The following is a 21,900-nucleotide window of genomic DNA, read 5'->3' on the forward strand; positions in this document are numbered from 1 at the left end:
GCACATGTCAGGCATTTAAATAAAGTTTAAAACATTTGTTCTCTGCTTTCACTGTGATTTTGTTTTTCTGAGAAACCCTTGGTGCAGTGTCATTAATAGTTAAATGGTAATAGCTGTTCCCTTCTAAAAAACGAACACTTTAAATATATTTTAAATAGCATGCCCAAACACTTGGTTCTGAGGAGGTGCCTCAGCAATGTGGGGTCTGTTCAAGACTGTGCCACTTGGGAAGATTTTCTATCTCTCCATATCAGTCTTCCTGCTTGTTTTATCAGTGCATTGCAAGCTCTTAGCATATTAAAATGCTTAAATTATCAATAATTTGCTTGTTATTTTATGATGAGATGATAACAATAACCTATTTAAATTTATAGCAGTATATAGTACTATTTCTTTCCATAACATAAAAACACACAATAGGGAATTTCACCTGTCCTACAGAGGTCCGCTAAAAAGTGAAATATATAGGACATTGCTTCTCACCAGGAAAAAGACATTTAACATTGGATAGGATCAATGATTCAAACTTTATCCCTAAACACAGCACCACTGTATGAATTAACAAAGGCAACTGCCCCTGAACTATTTGTTCGTACACCGAAGACTACAAACTACCTACAAGCATTCATTTCTGCTTTAGGATTACCAAATTACCAGGTACCATTTAATTGGTTTTGTCATGAGTATTTGAGTCATGCAACAGAAGATCTCACAAAAGACAATGTAACAAAGAGACTACCAAAGTGTTAACGATCCATAACAGCTGCAGCTTTATTGGTAGAAAAATCAGCAGACACTGTTCTAGATTCACCAGTGTTTGTTCATGTACCACATTCAGTAGCAGCACTACTAAAACTGTGAACATTTATACGGATTCCTTGTATGCATTTGGTGTGGTGCATGATTTTGGGGGCAATTCTTCCACTAAGAGGTAACTTGACATCTGCTGAAACTCCCATAGCACATGGCCAAGCAGTCGCAGACACTTTATTGTTACCTAAAGGAATTGCTGCCATAGAATGTAAAAGTCACATGACAAGGAATGGTGAAGAAACAAAAGGGAATCAAAGAGCAGATATTTCTGCTAAAGTCTCTCTTGTCTGCATTGGCTCAAATGTCCATGGACTAACTCATACGGGTAAGGCAGCAATGACTGATCTGGTACACACTTACTGGTATGCTTCTGGCTTCAATCTATTAGCCGCCAGATGCTGCGCTTCATATATTATCTGTTTTAAGAAGAATGCAGGAAGACAGGAAGTAAGAAACGATACCTTCACATGTTCCATATACAGTTGGTCCTTTTCGGGTAATACAGAATGACTTCATACAACTTCCAACGGTTAGGATGATGAAATTTGTATTAGTTTGTGTAGCTCTATTTTCAGGATGGGTAGAAGCATATCCAACAATAAAAAATATTTTTTAATTTCCCCTGATCTTGCTCACAAATGGCCACATGTTGCACAACAGGTGATTCTGGAGGATAACAGATATTGTCCCCTCCAAAACCAGCAACTGGTACACAGTCACCAGCCCAGGAGGCGTGTCTTCAGGCTCTTTTGGATGTCAGATGCTTACGTGATCCATCGCTTTCGGCTTCCACCTCATGTTATCATGCATAGACGGAACTAGTGAGCTGTGGGCTCCGGTGCAGGGAAGCAGGAAAAAGGGAACCGGGGCCCAGAGTTCGCTAGTTCCCCTTGCGGCGGGCTCCTTTACCTCCAAGGACTACGGTGCGTTGCACCTGTTGCTGCAATGGTAGTTCCGCCACTGTCATCATGGACACTCTGCGAATTGTGCACCTAGAGCCTTTGCATAACAGTTTTGACAACAATACCACTGCTGACCACACTCTTGGCAGTGTTACACTTCTGTGCGTCTGGGTCATTCCAAAGTGAGCAGCAGGATTGTCCCAGCCTGCATTTAGTGGTGTGCTGAAAGTGGTGCTGTGGGCTTTCCTGTAGTACTGTGAAACCTCTCTGGTACTGGTGTTGTGCGGTCACTTACTTGGGATATCCTGTTGCATGATTCCCCACTCGCTGTCGCCAGCTTTTCTGCTCTGGCCATGCCATGAGTGTGGCATCCGCCACCAGAGGGTCCCCTGAATATGCAGGTGTTTAAGCACAATAAACATGGAGTGGCCACTAGTGGTGTGCAGCTCAAATTCAAATAATGTTGGGCGCCAGACCCTCTCATAGCAAAAGTAAAGTTTTTATTTCTAAAACGTCTTCTCCTTCTGGCATAATGGTTGCCATGGACGTGGATTCAAACGCACAGTTTCTCCAAATGCCTCTAGCACATAAACGTCAGCAGATGTTAAGCTATAATACTCCTTTACTCCACCTGCACTTTACTTGTTTGAGTCCATTAAATATAATTACACAGCTGCATATCCAGTGCTGCTGGGTGCAGTAGTTCCACACACTCACAAAAATTGTCTCTCTCTCTGTCAGGTGTCAGCAGACAATGGACATACTTTATAGGTTCATGCTCACGCGCCAACAAGGATTCACTGACATCCCACTATAAAGGGATTCTCCTTGCCACAGTGCACCCCGTCCCTCACAGTGACCCTCTTACTCAGACCCACACTGCAGCTTTCAGGTGTCATCCCAATATCCAGGGACCCTTCCATGATTGGGAACCAGGCTGCAGTACTGTGCAATTCAGGGACATTAAATATTCAGACAGACTCTTAAACATCCCAATAGCCAGGGACTCTGCCTTACTTGAGTTACAATTGTTCAACCACAACACTTTAAAACTTTTTAATTTTCCGTTAACATTTTCGGTGACTGGATCTGGGTAGGTGGGTACTGTGTCATCAGTGAAATCCTGTGTTTTCCCACCGTGCATAATAAGACATATTAATGAGATTCGTACAAGTTGATATTTTGTATAGAGCTTTATTTTATATGAATTACATATTTTTATTTATTAACATTTAATTATATAGCACCAGCAGATTCCATAGCGTTTTTACAATCACTATGCTAAAATGCAAATGGCAAATTCGTACTTATTGCTCTTATTTGTACTAATAGAACAGAACGGCACACCTTTGACAAGAGTGCAATACATTAGTTAACATATTTCCTGAGCCACTCGAGCATGTCTCTCCGTGCTTCTAGAATGTATGGTTTATCCTCAGGATTTATATCTTCCTTCTTCCTATGGGCAAAACCATGGGTTTGCTTTGGAAATACTTTGACTTTAAAGTCAGCCTTTGAGTGCTCTTTAAGTTTTTCATCCAGTAATGAAACCTAGAAAAGAGTATTATTTAAGTTATTATAATGATATACTGTGGTAGGGTTAGGGTACACTGACAAGCTCTAATAGCAATCCATTTCTCTAGTTTCTCTCTACAGCTGCTGTCTATATTCGGCACACATCATGTAGCTCCTGTCATTGAGTTTAGACTGGCACAGAGAACTCTCAAAACATGACACATGGAGCATTTTGAAATTATATATAAATATTTATATTGTGATAAAGCACGGCATTCACTGGACTCTCACATAGCTTGGCCGAACCATTTTACTGTTTATTGCCAGTTGTCAGGATGCCTTAAACAGTTTCAGCGATGTTACAGCAGACATATCCAGTAAAAGCATTACAAGTCTCCTACAACCCTACGTCTGGTTAAACACTGGTTCCCTCACTACTAGCCGGCCACTAACTGGCATCAGTGGCACCGCCCACAAATACAAACAATGTTTTTATCCTCCACCCCAGCACTACAAACAAATCAGAGCAAACAAGAAACCAATTACAACCATGTGGAACACCTGTGTGTGTGTGTGTGTGTGTGTGTGTGTGTGTGTGTGTATGTGCTGAAAGAGGAGCCCAGGGAAAATGTAACCCTGTAGGACAGGAATGACAAATAAGCCTGCCACTATATATATATATATATATATATATATATATATATATATATATATATATATATATATATATATATATAGCTACCTATATATCATAGTTGCCTACTCTCCCGGAATGTCTGGGACACTCCCGAATTTATGGGAAAGCAGGGAAACCTCCTGGATCGAGGCCACTCCATTAGTGAAGTGGGTGGGGGTGGGTGGGGCTTAGTGACATGCTTATTGCCAAAATGATGTGATTTGTCAAGCCCCGCACCCACACGCCCACCTCCCCTTTGATGAGAGAGAGATAGAGAGATAGCAGCACCACGTGGGTGTAATTACTTTGTAATTTTCTTTACTGATTAGTGTAATCTCTGTGTTCTTCTTTATAATAAAGTGTAATAATAATTTTACACTATAGAAGAACCCCTTTTAATTCATTGATTTTAACATTCTAACAGGAGGTGTGCATTTTTTTATTCTTTATATGTTAAAAATAAAAAAGTCACAAACAGGTTTAAATTTGAGCCCATGTTTTATGGCTAATTATTATTCATAGGGTCTGTTTAGATAGCAGTTGTCAAGTGTGCCAAGTAAATGTAGAGCATTACATGTGTTTAATTTGTGTTCCCAATCCACAATTGTCTCTTGATCTGTGCTCTCCCTATTTACATTTGAGATGTTTTGTGCCCAGGTTAAATATAGCGTGATTTGTAAAATGCCCGACAAAGGGCCTTGAAACCTGGAAGGCTTACAATGATTTCCACTAAGGCCCATTCCAGACATCACTTCTGAATTGCTTTTGTTATTTTTACCTGGAGCCGTACTCCACTGTCATATACTCTATGGCTAACGTGATGCCTCTATTTGATACTGATTTATCTAGAACCTTGTAATTATTCCCTACAGAAGACTGAAATGTAAGAGACCTGCATCTGGGTGTAAACTATTCTCTGCCTTCAACCCAGGCCCGGCGCTCCCATTAGGCAAGGTTAGGCAGTTGCCTAGGGCGCCGGGCTCTGGAGGGCGGCACTGAAGCGGGGGACCCAGTAATAATTTAGAAATAAATGCTGGCGGTGCGATCGCCTAGGGCAGATCGGCCGCCCGCCCTCAATTATGCGGTGCTGCTACAGCACAGCACCGCATTTTAAAATACACCCGGCGCCTGGCTTCTGGCAGCGTTGTGACATCACGACGCTGCCAGTGTAGAGGAGCCGATAGGAGACAGAAGAAAGAAGAAACGAAAGGCGCGCAATAAGAGAAAGGAAGAAAAGTGAGGAAGCTAAGGTGAGTACAGGAAAGAGGAATCTGCAGACAGAGGGGAGAGAGCGGAGGCTACAGAGAGACAGAGGGGAGAGAGCGGAGGCTACAGACAGACAGGGGAGAGAGCGGAGGCTACAGACAGACAGAGGGGAGAGAGTGGAGGCTACAGACAGACAGAGGGGAGAGAGCGGAGGCTACAGACAGACAGAGGGGAGAGAGCGGAGGCTACAGACAGACAGAGGGGAGAGAATGGAGGCTACAGACAGACAGAGGGGAGAGAATGGAGGCTACAGACAGACAGAGGGGAGAGAGCGGAGGCTACAGACAGACAGAGGGGAGAGAATGGAGGCTACAGACAGACAGAGGGGAGAGAATGGAGGCTACAGACAGACAGAGGGGAGAGAACGGAGGCTACAGACAGAGGGGAGAGAACGGAGGCTGCAGACAGAGGGAAGAGAACGGAGGCTGCAGACAGAGGGAAGAGAACGGAGGCTACAGACAGAGGGGAGAGAACGGAGGAGGTGAGAGTTATTATTTTTATTTTAGAAATGTTAAGTGTGTTAGGGGCTGGGAAATAAAAAAAATTTTTTTTTGGGCGCCTGGGGGGGGGGGGGGGGGGGGGGGGGGCGGGATGTGATACGCTCGGGCGGCAAGCTTAAGCTTTGCCTAGGGTGCCGAGCAACCTTGCACCGGCCCTGCTTCAACCACACTAGTATGTGACACCCAGTGCTCCATACTGCTCTATACTAGAAAGTGTGTAAGAAGACTAGCAGATGTGTATTAGCTGAGAGCAAATATTTCATATTGACTTAAAAACACACTTACCTGCTCAAGTGGTATAAGCGGATCATTCTCAGCAAAAATGAACAATGTGGGGTTTAGCAAACCATACTTGTCACATTCTTCACGGACTAAACCTGATAAAAATAATAATACATTTAAAAAAGAAAAAGTATTATATGTCCATCTCATAGTTAACTACAAGATTTTATTTCCCTTCAGCATTCCTAGAGCAACCACCCGTGTGTGGGTAATAGATTTTTATTCCCCTTTGTGTGATAATTGTTTTTGTTTCCACTGAAGAAGTAAAGAATTTCATAGGGTAGTGTGATTGTCTGTCATAGGACAACATTTAAATGTTCTATGTCAGATATGCCCAAGTATTTACATAAAGGTGACTACATATATATCATTAGCAGCAGCTATGCACCACTAATCACACAGCACAGAGAACTCATTCACATCAGTCCCTGCCCTATTGGAGCTTACAGTGTAAATTCCCCAATACACACACACAGACCGAGAGAGACCAAGGTCAATTTAATAGCAGCTAATTAACCTACTAGTATGTTTTTGTAGTGCCGGATGAAACCCACACAAACACGGGAAGAACATACAAACTCCACACAGATCCACACAGGCCATAGTCGGGAATCAAACTCATGACCCCAGTGCTGTTAGGCAGAAGTGCTAACCACTAAGCCACTGTGCTGTACGTAGACAAGTGCCTGGGGATCAACTAATATTATAAAATGATATATCATTTAAGTTTATGGAAGCGGTCAGCAGTAATGACAGCTGCAAAATTGCCATGGAGAGTTGCATGAATAACCCTTTTCAATGTTAAAGAAGTGTTATAAGTGAATGGGATTGGGCCAGGGCCGCCATCAGGGGGTATACGGCCAGTACTGCTGTGAGGGGACCGGACAAACCTCTGTCTGTCCGGACTCCCTGTACGGTCACCGACCGTGCTGCTCCTTTACTTTCTTAACTTCTACTCCGCGATGCTGCAGCTCCGCCTCCCAGACTCTGATAGGCTGGGAGCGCTGCGCGGTGATGTCATCATCTCTATCTATCTATCTATCATAGATAGAGAGAGAGAGATAGCAATCGCAATAGTTCCTGGTATTTAAAGGATCGATAACGGATTCCATGATTAGAATGTATATATACAGATCTTTAGACATTTCAGCCATATGAATCTTCCATCTTACCATAGAAAGCCACGCCTGCTTTTAGCTCAGGATATTTCAGCATTAGATAATGGGTTACAATTCCACCCCAACAAAAGCCAATAACTCCAATCTTCTTTGCATTACATTGCTCCTTTAAATATTTCAACAGAACATCAACTTCTCTGTAAAATAAATAATGTTGAAGTACACACTGTATGGCTCATTTACAGTTGAACGTACGTCAATTTGTTTTGCATAAGATATACATTTCCATAAGCCACACGCACACCAAATATCCACATGCATACACCCGTTTATAGTTGCTTTGTGTAACGTTGACTTGCGCCTCCTTAGGAATGGTGGCGGCCAGAACTGGGATAGCATATGCTTAGTACAGTAAGTGGGTGTTCATATAATTGCGACACAAATAGACGTGGGCGCATCGTTTTAGGAGGCGCATTTCAATTTTAAAGGAGAAAAACAGGTGTTTGTAATTTGTATTTTATACTTGTGCATTTAATTACAAATTACGTTGAAAATGCGAGTTTCGCATTAATTAATAACGGTCAGGACAATATTCTCTCCTGTCTATATGATACATCATTACATTATAATATTGTGTACAACGAGGGTAATGTAAAGTTAGCATTTTCTACTGACACTGTCAAGCCGCAACGCTACACTGTTGTGGGACATAATTATACATAATTGATCGCAGCATTGTGTTGCAGGGTGCGGGGCCGAAAAGAAGGACTTGTGGTACTTGTCTCCCCCTCCACACTTGCACTTCACCTCCCCTCCTGGAGGGGAGGAAAAAAAAAATGATGGGCCCAATATATCCAGGCACGTTTATGCGATTTTGTGCGTATCGTACGCACAAAATCACTCTGCGCATGCCCAGAGTTGGCTCATACGCCACAGAATCCAGCAACGCTCACTGCATCCTCGCATGCAAGGCACACTTACTACAGTCTACGATTTCTGGGAGGGAACGGGTTGGGAAAGGGGCGTTTGCCCGTAGCCAATGTACAGTAAGGACCCGTTAAACTCGAGCGCACTCAGCCACGTTAGAATCAAGCTCAAGCTTTTAACTGTTTTGTCATTAACGCTTATGTTATTAACAGGTGACATCAATTCAATAGTTTCTTTTTTCTGTGCATTGATTTGTGAATGTATATCACACTTAGCTATGGGATGCATCCTGCATGTATAGAGTAGGGCAGACCTACACTAGAATTCATCAGTGCACATATTCGTTCCTAGTTGAATTCGGGAGTACGCAGAGCCAATTTATGTGCGTCTTAAAACACATTGTGCTCACTATGAATACCTTGACGAATCAGGCCCTATGTGTTTACTGCAGCCCAAGTTATCACAGAAAAATAACTGGGATTGACAGGGCCCGTCCATGTGTAAAATAGCCCATGTTGGAAAGTAAGCTACTGCCCCGAGCATTACATTTCCTGGCTTTGAACCCAGCCTTGGTTTCAATATTGCAACTTTGCAGGTAACCACTTGCCTCAAACTTGTTATACTTTTTTATAACCTAAAGTAAAGTGATATTATCCACAAGCAGAAAGCACTTCCGAGCAGCATCCACCTCAGCCCACTAGTTCCAGGTCCCTATAAGGGAGAGTAAAGATAAGGCCTCGTTTAATAACAGCTAATTTTCCTATTGCACTTTAGTTTTTTGTTTCAACTACAGCATTGTATGGTCTCTCTATATCCCAGGGGAATAAATCACTTGGGATTTGGTGCAGAAGTTGTGCATTGTATCTGTAACCCAGACATCCAAGTTCTCCATGAGACCACAGATGTCAATGACTTACATTATCGCCACATTTTTAAGATTAGAAAAGTTGAACAGAATTCTGAGGAGGGTGCAGCGCGATAGAGAAATGAGCCAGTCTTCAGGACACTACTGGTTTACAATTGGTCACCATCGGTGGCCAATGAGAAGCCAACAACCACCTTCGTCAGGTCACTTCAACCCGCCATGGGAAAGTGAGCGCTGCCGACCTAGTCAACAATTCTCTCCGTCAACTCCAGCAGAACTTGTCATGGATTTGAAGTTATCGGGGACTAAGGTTGTGAGAGGTGACAGTAGGCATAGTAACATAATATGACAGAACGTAACAAGTAGTCACTTTATAAAAGATCACTCTTACTTGTAGGTGTTATGTGCTGGCCGAGTTTCAAGCCAGCTAAAAAATGTCGCACAATCATTGGTTGGTTTCCATGGTTCTTTCCCCACGAAAAAATCAGCAACAACGGCACTATAAAAATACAAAAGAAAAGAAAAACATAGTATACATTAGAACATTTTACAATAGAGGCATCGTACATAGGATCATGTGTGATCTTGTGACAAGCAAGCATGGCATCACCATGGATCACCATTTAGCGGGGCGCCCCACTTGATGATGCATTTTGCAGAAAATAGCATATATATGCACACACACACACACACACACAATGTTTTCATTAAACATTGAGCTTAGAATATTCTAAACATGGATAAAATACTTTCTGAGAAACTTTTTTCTAGGCAGGCTTTAGACTTCGTTGCCAGTTCCCTGATATCTCTTCACTACACTGTTTTCAAAATTTGAATGAATCATCAAGTGGCTGGTACAGAGAGTACCAGGACTGGATTCAAGGGCTTGTACCTCTATGGTAACCTGTAATTAAAGTTAAATATTTTTAATTATATATTTAGTGACTGTTGTTATTCCTTCTTAGTATCAATGTTTCAAGATTGGAAAGCCATAATTTCACTTATAGAGCAGTGTTGGCAACTCTGTCTTCTGTGGCGCTCCAACCTTTGAAAGGGCTGCAGTGAGGAAGAAAGAAAAGCACACTGCACGCCCTCTTTCTCACATGCAGGGTCGGACTGGCCTGCCGGGGAGCCGGGATATACCCCGGTAGGCCCCGACCCCTGTAAACTCAGTCCCCTTTCGTTAGTGGGGGTGGCGGGTACTTTTTTAAAAAATAAATATATTATATATATTTACCACGTTGCGGCATCAGCGACCCTCCTCCCTCCTCTCTGCTCCGTTTGCATTGAATGTCGGGAGTGACGTCATCACGTTACGCCCGACATTGAGTGAGGAGTGACGCAGAGAGGACCCAGCACGCAAGAAAGAAGACAGAAGAGAGAAGACAATAAGAGAAGAAAAGAGATGAAACAAGCCAATAGGAAGGTAAATAATGGAATGGAGACAAGGGGAGTGAAACAGAAAGCCACAGTGTGATGAAGAGGAGGGGGGACAGAAAGCCACAGAGTGATGAAGAGGGGGGGACAAAGCCACAGAGTGATGAAGAGGGGGTGGGACAGAAAGCCACAGAGTGATGAAGAAGTGGGGGAAGCAGCATGGCACAGAGTGATGAAGGGGGGGCAGCATTGCACAGTGTGGTGAAGGGGGACTAGGTGAAGGGGGGGAAAGCAGCATGGAGGGCGGAGTGTGATCATAAGGAGGCATAGTGTGGTGATGATGAAGGGGCACAGTAATGTCTGTGTGATGGCACAGGGGCCTTGTGGAAATGTAATGTGTGTGATGGCACAAGGGGCTTGTGGCAATGTAGTGTGTATGTGATGGCACGGGGGCTTGTGGCAATGTAGTGGGTGTGTGATGGCACAGGGGGCTTGTGGCAATGTAGTGCGTGTGATGGCACAGGGGGCTTGTAGAAATGTAATGTGTGTGTGGTAGGTGGTGGCTAATTAATGGGTGCTATTTTGTGGGGTGATGGTGGGGCAATTTAATTTTATAGTGGGGACTATTAATTTAAGATGGGGTGGTTTGGGGGCTATTAATTGAATGTGGGGCTGAGTTTGAGTAGCATGAGGCATATTTATTAAATGTGAATATGAATTATTTAATGGCAGTGACGGTTGCAGGAAATAGGTATATTTATTACACGCAAATGCTATAAATTTATTGCTGGGGCTGTCTGAAGGGAGGGAAATAGGTTTATTTATTAAATGGGAATACGATTACTTTAATGTTGGGGCTGGAGAAAGGCCTAAGTATTAATCATGGGCCCTATTGATTTAATGCCGAGCCTGGTTGGAATTTTCTAAATGTACCCATTTTTTTTCCAAATAGGGCCCCCAACATTTCAGGATTCAGACAAGCCACAACTAAAGAAACCAGTAGCCACACGTGGTGAAAGTGACAAGAACAGGACAGTCTGTCAAATGTTCTGATTCTAGTGGGACAATCCCGATTTTTGGCGACTTTTCTGCCCAATCTAAGGAGCAGGTCAAGACTGTGTACTCTTTATATACACACTGTATTCATTATATACTACACTATGGTGCTAGCTGTCCTTCGTGGGCTGACCACTCCCTCTCTAGTGTCTGATCTCGCCTCTATGATGGCTGGCCACGCCCACTCTGGTGGGCCCCTAGTGTTGCAGTCCCCCGGTGGGCCCTTCATGCCCCAGTCCGCGCTGCTCACATGACACGGAAGACGACTGCCCCCTGTCTGTCTTATTCTCTGCTAAATTGTAGGAGGGCGCTTCCTTCAGTGTCCATTCAATAGCAATTCAGCTCTAATGAATGCTGTACTTTTTCCAGCTGGATAGACACAGTTTTCAAACACTGGCGCGTGAAGCTTCCCATAAACATTTTCAATGACAAGGCAACAGCAGAATTATTCTAACTCACAGGGACTAACAATAGGTAGAAATGAGCAGTTCGGATTACGAGATCTGAATTTTGGGGTACCCAGTCGGTTTCTCCTGCCCTTCTTCGGATCTGAAACCGAGGCAAAACATAATTTCCGGTAAAAATGTCAGATCAGGGGTGCCATAGGCAAGTAGGACGGGATACGGATGGCCGTGGACCAGGTAAGTGGGGCTAAAACCCCGATGTGTGATGAGCAGACATAAGGTCCAAAGCAAAGGTATACATTTTAGTTTTCAAATTGTGTTTTTCAGATTGTATGAAAATGCTTAATTCATACTCAGGGCAGGATTGGGAGAGGAGTGGGGAAACTAAAAAAAACCAAAACTTTTATTTGCCTTTCTGCTTTGTTCTCTTTTTAGAAGGTGGAGCCATTGTCAGAGGAAAGTGTTAGGGAACGAGACAGATAGTATTCATACATGTGATCAATAAGTGTCAACTTCCCCATATTAGTGGTATTGCATTGTGATGACATCATCATGGTATGGATTTTAAAACGCAATACAGGGGCCAAGACCCATCCCCCGAGAAGTACAAAAAGGGCGGAAATATTATTTGGTATTGTCATTCGGTTGTCTCTATACGTATATTTCTGCAATGTTTGTATGGTAATTTGCTATATTAATTGTCTTTCTTTGTATCTTTATGTAGGTTATAATAAACCTGTCTTGGTGTGAGCCATTATTCCCATATCACACAGATATCCGCTACCTTGCCTCCTATTTCTTAATAGGGTCGGGTGAAGCTAAAGATGCATCCTTTATTGCCAGAAACAAGTGTTTCCTTTCACAGGATTCCTTCAAGTGCCTATATTTAAAGATTCAGGAAATGTTCTTTTTTCTGTTCTAACATAGGATACACACAATAAATTGTTGGCATGGGAGTTACACTTGCCAATTTAATTTATAACTTTAGGTTTGGCAATCTGAAAACAACACAACATCAGTACCAAGCCAATAAAATTTGCACACGACTTACGTGTATCCTTCAGAAGCAAGTAGGTCAACAATATATCTTGTGTTTGGGAGTTTCCATCCAAACACATCTTGTACCACAATTATGGCTTTATCAGTGCTAGTTTCCGGTCTGGAGACATATGCTTGTATGTGTTCAATCTGTACCTCTTTTCCAATCCCTTTGTAATCAAGCTGATCTCCTAGCTCGCAAGGGCACGGCTGTGCTTCATTTGCCATTGGGAATCTGAAAGAAAGCAAATTTCTAAATTGGATCATGAACATGAAAACATTGTTTCCTCAGACAAAACAGATACAATTTTAGATTCATGCTCATATGCCATTATAAAATAGAGATGCTCACTGACCTCCGTGAACCGGTTTTGGATCTGGATTAGCTTCGTGTTTTGGTTTTGTCAAAACTGCCCTCGTTTTTGGTTTTGGATCTGTATTTTATTTAGAAAAATTGCTAAAATATGCTAAAATCACATAATTTTGCTCTTTTTTTCTTCCTACATTCTTATTAACCTCAATAACACTAACTTCAAGTAATTTGCAGTCAATTTTGACCACCTCACCGGTCACAATATTATTTTCATACACTTTCGGACAAATACTGCAGCGACCTGGCTGGATGGTAAGCGACAGAGCAATGACACAAACACACGGCAGTTCCTAGCACATCTAGGACACATTGGCACACAGCAGTGGCAGGAAAGAAAAGTGGTGCAAGATGGAATTGTCCTTGGATCATGAAACCAGTTATGGTTCATTTGATCGCTCCACCTGGTTCTTGGATAACTGAGGTAATTCTACAGCTAATACATGGCAATGAACGCTGACCTCCCCCGGGATGCGTGCTTTTATCAGACACACATCAATGCAGAGTGCCAGACAATGCACTAAAAATAGCCATTGTAATTTCCAGCAAAAAGCGAGTTCATCACTGAGCTTCGAATCAGCCCCATTTCCCACAAAATTATAATATAGTTAGGTACCTTTGATGTAAAGTGCTGATTACAAACTCTTGATGAAACAGCAGCAAAGTGGAAGGTAATACATATACACGTCTATTTAGACATCAATGCTTACATTACTTCTGCAAGCAACGTTGTTCTTTGTTAATAAAACTGTTGTCTTTATACCGTTCAAAAAAAATTAAAATAATCCTCCAGCATTCTTTTGATGTTGATAGTTGATCGTAGGATCAGGTGGAGTTACACCAGAGGTGTCACTAATTCTGGTCAATTCTTTTACAGTAAACAAGACTAGATGTCCAAATGTTGTGCTGAGTCATCTGCATCATCAATGGGTGTCTACGATTTTTGCTAAGCACACAACAGTATATAGCACATGTAGGCAACACTGCCACACAGAAGTAGCTCAAATTTAAAGTGGTGCAAGATGGAATTGTCCTTGGGCCCTCCCACCCACCTTACTGCTGGCGGCTGCACACTATGTGCAGGTCCGTTCGGCAGAGACAGACAGGGAGAGTGTGCTGACTGGCTGCTCTGATTCAGAGCAGCTGGCCAGCACACTCTCCCTGCCTGTTTCTGCCGAACGGAGCTGCACATAGTGTGCAGCCGCCGGCAGTAAGCCCCTGCAATCTCCACACACTTAATATATTTTTTTCAAATTTCGGGGCCAAAACTAAGGTGCGTCTTATACATGGGAGCGTCTTATACATGGGGAAATACGGTATATAACACGTACACTTTGACTGCAAATTCAAAATAAAAGTCCTAGGGCTAGATTTACTAAGCTGCAGGTTTGAAAAAGTGGGGATGTTGCCTATAGCAACCAATCAGATTCTAGCTGTCATCTTGTAGAATGTACTAAATAAATGACAGCTAGAATCTGATTGGTTGCTATAGGCAACATCCCCACTTTTTCAAACCCGCAGCTTAGTAAATCTAGCCCCTAGTATTTGTATTTCAGCAATGACAATTAGCAATGGAGCTCTCCTGAATGTCACTGTAGACTTTGTTGAACACTGCTACCCCCTCCTCATTCAATTCTATCTATGTTGCTGCCCAACTGCTGTACAGACTGTGCTACCCCTTCTGTGTCCCTCTGTGAAATGGCGCTAGATCGCCGCGGAGAGCGGTACTTATAGAATTCAAAACTCGCGAGATCTGACGGCGTAACGATGACGTTTTGCCTCGTTTTCAATTCCGAAAAAGCACGAAAGTAGCGAGCCGGCTCGGTACTCGGATATGCTAAGTTCGGGTGTGTTCGGTTCTCGGGGAACATCTCTATTATAAACAAAACACTTTTATGGTGTATCTTGTGTCCATCTGGGGCCTGACTCAAAAATCTCAGTGAATCTCCTGGCAGTGCAAAGCAACATCATTGATTTGGGCATTTTTAGGACAGCCTGGTGCAGATGAACCATAGTGATGTCATCTGTTCTCTTCCTTGTTTAGGATGCTGAGAGCTTTCCTACAGAATAGACTGTGAGGTAGAGGAATTTTCTTTGGTTCACTACAGAAGGACAGTGGTAGTCCGGGGCGGATTGGTCATGTAACCTACCAGGACATTTCGAGGTAGGCGCCCTCTTCCCCCCTGGACCGGATGCCAGCAGGCCAATGTGGCACTAGGCGGCTGGCCCCTCCTCCGGGACCAGCCACCCACCTTAATGTGGCCGCACCCCCTCTATCCTCACACTTCACCTCCCCTTCGGAATGTCCCAGAGGAAAACACTAAAGAGTTGGCAAGTATGAAACTAGTTATCAGTTAATTCAAGGTCAGGAACTGCAGGGATTAAAATCTAGCCTAACCATGTCCAGCTCAGAGCTAGGGCTTCTAATTAGTAAAGAGGTGCATTATTTTCTTGGGGTTTAGTGAAACTAGAAATTCCAGCACGGCATCCTCTGGATTAAGGGGGATAAGCTAGTTTTGCAGTCTCATTTGTGAAGCAAAATATAATTAAATTCTTGAAAAAATGTAAACTAGTATTTTGCTTATTGTTGAACTTAGTTGCGGGCTTATTACTATTAATTTGGCAATTATTCAGTGTATTTATTTGTTGTCATTTGTTCCTGAATAAAACAGTTGCTTTGTTGTAGTTCTCTTCTTTTGTATTAAAGTTAGAAATCAAGTATATATTTTACCTGCTCAGCTGTCTCCTTGGACGTTGTCCTTTCAAAGAAATCTGTCTTCTGTAACACTGAACTACATGCACTTTATATTTAAGTGGGAGACACCCACCTTAGGAATGTGCACAATCACTCTCTTTAAATCTTACATGACAAAAGTTAAAAAGAAAAATGTTAAAGTTTATGTCAGAATGACTTAGCAGTTTTAAAACTTCTTCAGTATAACTTTCAGCCACCTGGTAAAACAATTGTCACTATTACAAATCAAAGTGTACACATCTGAGATTTGTCAGTGATTAAAATAGAGATCTACTGGAATGAAGAAGAAAAGCCAGGAAAAAGAAATACACATTGAGACATATACTGATATGTGCTATGCTCACGGAGGATAATGAGTAATGTAATGTAATAAGTTACAAAATAAAAAAAGAGTTATTCCCAGAGAAGCAAATGCAGCACACACATGGTGCAAACTATCTCTGGTCGTGACAAGGGTAAAATAATCTGCAATGTAATAAAATCCATAACACCAGGGTAGGAACCTGATCACACTCAGGGGCTCATGTAGAGTTTTACAAAAAATACATATACATGCAGGGCCACCAAGGGGGATTTTGGAACACAGTACAGCAACTTCATGGGGCTCCCATACAGTTTATTGGCATGTAAATGCATGTGTTGCTTAGGTGCTTTACTCACACATGTACCCTGTGTCCAGCAGCTTTACTCACAGGTGCCCCCTTGTGCCCAGCAGCTTTACTCACAGGTGCCCCTTGTGCCCAGCAGCTTTACTTACAGGTGCCCCCTGTGCCCAGCAGCTTTACTCACAGGTGCCCCCTGTGCCCAGCAGCTTTACTCACAGGTGCCCCCTGTGTCCAGCAGCTTAACTCACACATGCCCCATGTGCCCAGCAGCTTTACTCACAGGTGCCCCCTGTGCCCAGCAGCTTCATTCACACATGTACCCTGTGCCCAGCAGCTTCATTCACACATGTACCCTCTACCCAGCTGCTTTACACACACATGCCCTCTCCCCCATCCCCCATTACATTACCCCTTTTTCTTACCTTTTCCTCCACCAGTGACTTCCAGCTGCACATGAACAGGAAGATTTTCAGCAGCAGCCTCCAGCACTGTGTACCATGTGACTGCTACAGCCCTATGACCCGACTACAAGCTGGACTACAATATACCATGAATGAATAATGCAGCCCCATTTAGTAGTATGCGATGTGGCTGCCTATTAAACCCCCGCTCCTCCGGGAAACACTAAAAAGTAAAAAATAAAATAAGCAAAAAAATTATAAATAAAAGTGAGGAAGAATCGGGGAGGGAAAGTGCAGACAAACATAGGCCAAGTACAGTCAGGGCATGTTTGTGTAATTGTAACTGAAGTAGAACTTGACACAGATACATATGATTAAACAAATGGATTGTGCTTGATATAGCTCTAATATATTGAAAGCAAAATTGGTGTAAGTGTAAGTTGTTGTTCCAAATACCTGTACAAAACTGTGTCTGTGATGGAGATTACAAATAACATTATTAGACATCAAGCATCTAGAAGACAAAAATGTATCACTTCAATCTTGTAGGTTAGTGTATCAAACACTCTAATTGAAAACACAGGATAAAACTCATTTAAAACAATTACCATGTGGATTAATAAATTTGCAAACATATTTATCCTTCTTTTGTTGATTTTGTTATATAGGTATTTTATTTGTGGCATAGATTTTAAAGAACTGTAGGAAAATCCTGTTTTTAAGTTAAAGATTTTGTGGAACTACATATCCCAGAATAAATAATTTATAGTAATAACAGAGAGGAGCTGCTGGAAACGCAATATTCCGTATGACGTAGCTCTTCTCCCCTGAGGCGTTTCTCGCCTCAAATATTTGATGAGTGATTTGGGATCACAGTGGGAAATTGTCTGTGTGTTCTCTTTCCTTAAATGCAGATGACGAGTGGGACTCATTTGTAACACTTTTGGGGTTCTTGTAGAGGAGGAGTCACACTCATACTTCATCTAATTCTGCAGCGCTGTACAGAGAACTCACTCACAAGTCCAAAGTTTGCCTTTTGATAGTGAGAAATGTGATTTTGCTAAGCTGACGCCATCTTGCTGCCTTATAGCCATTTTATTCACTTATAGCTCAAAGACAGCTTAGATACAGCTAGTTTGTAGGAGTTATTCATTATTATCTTGCTGTTTGCAAGGAACTATGGAAATGACCTTGGATATGGCAGACAGGAGATAAACCACCCCCCTGGAGAGAATTCCTGTGTGAAAATGTGAGAATGTAGCAAGATCTGTGTAAAGGAAGCATAAGTGGTTAAAATGTTTTGGGGCATAGTTTTCTGAAATACGTGATTTTGTGCTATATAGATATGAATTTGTAACTAATAAATCAGAGCTAATTGCAAACACAGAACTTGCAGTGTCTTTTATCTCTCCGGCCGATGAGCTCATAAACTGATAGACTGACACTTACAGGTGAACAATCTGATTTAGATTTGACAGCATTGGAGGTCGACACCAAGACTGCTGGCGTGAGCCAAGGACAGACAGAGCTGGAGGTTGCCCTGGACACAGGACTCCTCTGTTTAGAGCTTCCTCATGTCCGTCTAAGGTATTAGGCATGCAGATCTGTAAATCTCAGATTTATACAGTAATTACTAATTCAATTTGTTTACTATAATTGTATTGGTAATTAGATTTCTGAAAGATGAGTAAATCTTTAGTGCATGTGTGATACACCAACTCCGTCCCCAGAAATTTATCAAAGAAGTTAGATGAATTTTGCACACCTTCATCCCAGATACTGTCAGAAAGGCTATTCTGCAAATGGGCATCCAGTTGAAAGAGCCCACAAAACCAGACATCCAGTGTAAGGAGTCCACAGAACCGGACATCCACTCCAAGGAGTACACAGAAAGGGACAACCACTGTTAGGACAACCCACAGAAACTAGATCAGAGTCTCTATTGAGACTCAACAGTACTGTCAATATGGGGAATATATACAGTAAGCAGATAGATGACAGCAACTTCCCTATAGAAATGATGCACAGATTTCTAGGATATGGAGGGGGGGGGGGGGGGTGGAGTAGAAGGTCTGGAAGTAATTTTCCAAGAAAGCGGGGATAGCCAAAGAATGAATTGATATTTGTTGAGTGGATATGCTGAATGCATCAGAAACTGAGTGATATAATGAATCAAGTAGGTTGTGTACTATAAATATATGTTTGATGCTTCACAGCTGAAAGAGTGAAATGTGCGCCCCCCCCTTATTCTGTATAAACGATTTCAGTGCGTTGAGATAAGAATGACTCTGCATTTTGTTATCTGACAATGTATGTAACATTGATTAATAGTTTCTTCGAGTATGCTTCAATAATTCAAGAGTAACTAAAATGTGTCTGGAGTGGTGAGTGGCAATAACATATTGAATCTGACTTGTATTTAGTCTAATGCTGGGACTTGTTCCACAGCAGTAGACTGGAAGATATCAGGTAATATTTCTTCCTCTGTATGTGAGTTTTGTCTCCGTCTTACTGCGTGTGAGGGAGATCCGTGTTTGTCTGTCAAGACGTCTGTCTTGACCGTTTTACAAGAAACATGTTTCAAGGTTGGAAAAGTTGTATATTTGCAAATGTAATGCCTGCATTGCTTAATTGTAAGCTTTTGAAGAGAGGCAAAAGAAGTTTTAAAATCTTTGGTCTGTCACTGAATGACTCAGTGGACTGACAAGACTGTAAATAATATACAGATAGTGTCAGTAGAAAACACTGACCTCCAGCTGGCTGGGGTAAAACAAACCGTTTCTGTATTTGATCAAAATAATTTTGTCTGGGAATTTGAGAAAAATAGCTTTCTCTAAGTTAAAAGAGAAAGGTGAAGTGAGCTTTTACATGTAGATATTACAAGCGGTTTTAATCTGTGTTAAAATGGCACTAATGAATGTTTTCAGAAATCAGGGGGGTTTGTTATGCCCATAAAGAAATGTTACAAGATAAAATGCCGTCTGTGAGCAAGACTTGTTTAAGTGAATATATTTGTACTTTCGACACAGAAATCACAAATGTGTGAATACTTGATGGGTGATTCTGTTGAGAAAATGTTGAGTGTATGGCAGACATAATGAGAGGTGTCTAACGAGAGTACTCTGATTTATGAGAGAAGCAGTGTTGCTTTCAAAATGGCTGAATGCCTGGAACCTTTAGAGAGGACTGTTTGTTGTTGAATGTTTGTAAACCCGGAAAACACATTAGAGTCATTCAAGGGGGCTGTACTAGGTGATGATGAGAAAGGAGTGGCTTTGAACACTTGCCCAGGTCATGTCACTTTGACATTCCCTGTTTGTGAGACTAGGGACTGCCCCTTTGATGAAATCATATTTTCATGACATGGAACGCATAGCGTCACAGTTAAGCTCACACAGAGAAACACATAGACAAGTGTCTTATTAGCAGCTGTTTACTGCACAAAAATGTTTACTGGTTACCTGATAATGATGTAATCTTACTACAACCCACACTGCAACTTTCAGGTGTCATCCCAATATCCAGGGACCCTTCCATGATTGGGAACCAGGCTGCTGTACTCTGCAATTCAGGGACATTAAATATTCAGGCAGACTCTTAAACATCCTAATAGCCAGGGACTCTGCCTTACTTGAGTTACAATTGTTCAACCACAACACTTTAAAAAATTAAAATTTTCCGTTAACATTTTCGGTGACTGGATCTGGGTAGGTAGGTACTGTGTCATCAGTGAAATCCTGTGTTTTCCCACCGTGCATAATAAGACATATTAATGAGATGCGTACAAGTTGATACTCTGTATAAAGCTTTATTTTATATAAATTACATATTTATTTATTTATATTTATCATCATTTAATTATATAGCACCAGCAGATTCCATAGCGTTTTTACAATCACTATGCTAAAAGGCATGGGTTGATTTTAAGTAAGAAAAACAAAAACGGCAAATTCGCACTTGGGGCTAGATTTACTAAGCTGCGGGTTTGAAAAAGTGGGGATGTTGCCTATAGCAACCAATCAGATTCTAGCTGTCATTTTGTAGAAGGTAAATGAAAGGTAAATGAAAGCTAGAATCTGATTGGTTGCTATAGGCAACATCCCCACTTTTTCAAACTCGCAGCTTAGTAAATCTAGCCCCTGGTCTTATTTGTACTAATAGAACAGAACGGCACACCTTTGACAAGAGTGCAATACATTAGTTAACATATTTCCTGAGCCACTCGAGCATGTCTCTCCGTGCTTCTAGAATGTATGGTTTATCCTCAGGATTTATATCTTCCTTCTTCCTATGGGCAAAACCATGGGTTTGCTTTGGAAACACTTTGACTTTATAGTCAGCCTTTGAGTGCTCTTTAAGTTTTTCATCCAGTAATGAAACCTAGAAAAGAGGATTATTTAAGTTATTATAATGATATGCCCTGTTAGGGTACACTGACAAGCTCTAATAATTGGCACACGTCATGTAGCTCCTGTCACTGAGTTTAGACTGGCACAGATCTCTCAAAATATGAACTATGGAGCATTTTGAAATGATATATTTATGTATTTATATTGTGATAAAGCACGGCATTCACTGGACTCTCACATAGCTTGGCTGAACCATTTTACTGTTTATTGGCAGTTGTCAGGATGGCTTAAACAGTTTCAACGATGGTTACAGCAGACATATCCAATAAAAGCATCACAATTCTCCTACAACCCTACGTCTGGTTCCCTCACTACTAGCTGGTCACTAACTGGCATCAGTGGCCCCGCCCACAAATACAAACAGTGTTTTTATCCTCCACCCCAGCACTACAAACAAATCAGAGCAAACAAGAAACCAATTAGACCCATGTGGAACACGTGTGTGTGTGTGTGTGTGTGTGTGCTGAAAGAGGAGCCCAGGGAAAATGTAACACTGTCTGCAGCCTGCTCATACAGACTGCCTGGGTTTCAACCTCTTTCCTTATAAGAGAGGTGTGACTAATAAGCCTCTTTGCCTGCTTACTCTACTGGAATGTCCAGGAAACTCCTGAATTTCTGGGA

The 21,900-nt window shown here is 42.0% G+C and overlaps 2 protein-coding genes across 5 annotated transcripts in view; both read right to left on the reverse strand.

The window, feature by feature from the left end:
• Positions 1-2,893: 2,893 nt before the first annotated feature.
• Positions 2,894-17,012, reverse strand: LOC142103898 (carboxymethylenebutenolidase homolog). 2 transcript variants are annotated; one of them, XM_075188252.1, is made up of 6 exons: positions 16,892-17,012; positions 12,753-12,974; positions 9,256-9,363; positions 7,127-7,269; positions 5,958-6,049; positions 2,894-3,266 (listed from the first exon to the last, which is right to left on the reverse strand). In XM_075188252.1, exons 2-6 carry the CDS (start codon positions 12,965-12,967, stop codon positions 3,084-3,086), a joined length of 741 nt encoding a protein of 246 aa, XP_075044353.1. In that variant the 5' UTR covers positions 12,968-12,974; positions 16,892-17,012; the 3' UTR covers positions 2,894-3,083. The 2 variants fall into 2 exon arrangements, with proteins under 2 accessions (XP_075044353.1, XP_075044354.1); XM_075188253.1 differs by lacking the exon at positions 16,892-17,012 and adding an exon at positions 15,841-15,923.
• Positions 17,013-20,952: 3,940 nt separating this feature from the next.
• The window catches only part of LOC142103899 (carboxymethylenebutenolidase homolog), an 87,431-nt gene continuing 86,483 nt past the window's right edge, over positions 20,953-21,900 (reverse strand). Inside the window, exon 7 of one of the 3 annotated variants that reach the window (XM_075188254.1) lies at positions 20,953-21,250. In XM_075188254.1, coding sequence (XP_075044355.1) covers positions 21,068-21,250 — 183 coding nt within the window. In that variant the 3' untranslated portion in view covers positions 20,953-21,067. The remainder of the gene's footprint in view (positions 21,251-21,900) is intronic. The other 2 variants (XM_075188256.1, XM_075188255.1) reach the window with 2 other exon arrangements.

The sequence above is a fragment of the Mixophyes fleayi genome, chromosome 10 (genome assembly GCF_038048845.1).
Source record: "Mixophyes fleayi isolate aMixFle1 chromosome 10, aMixFle1.hap1, whole genome shotgun sequence".
In the NCBI taxonomy this organism is placed as follows: domain Eukaryota; kingdom Metazoa; phylum Chordata; class Amphibia; order Anura; family Limnodynastidae; genus Mixophyes; species Mixophyes fleayi.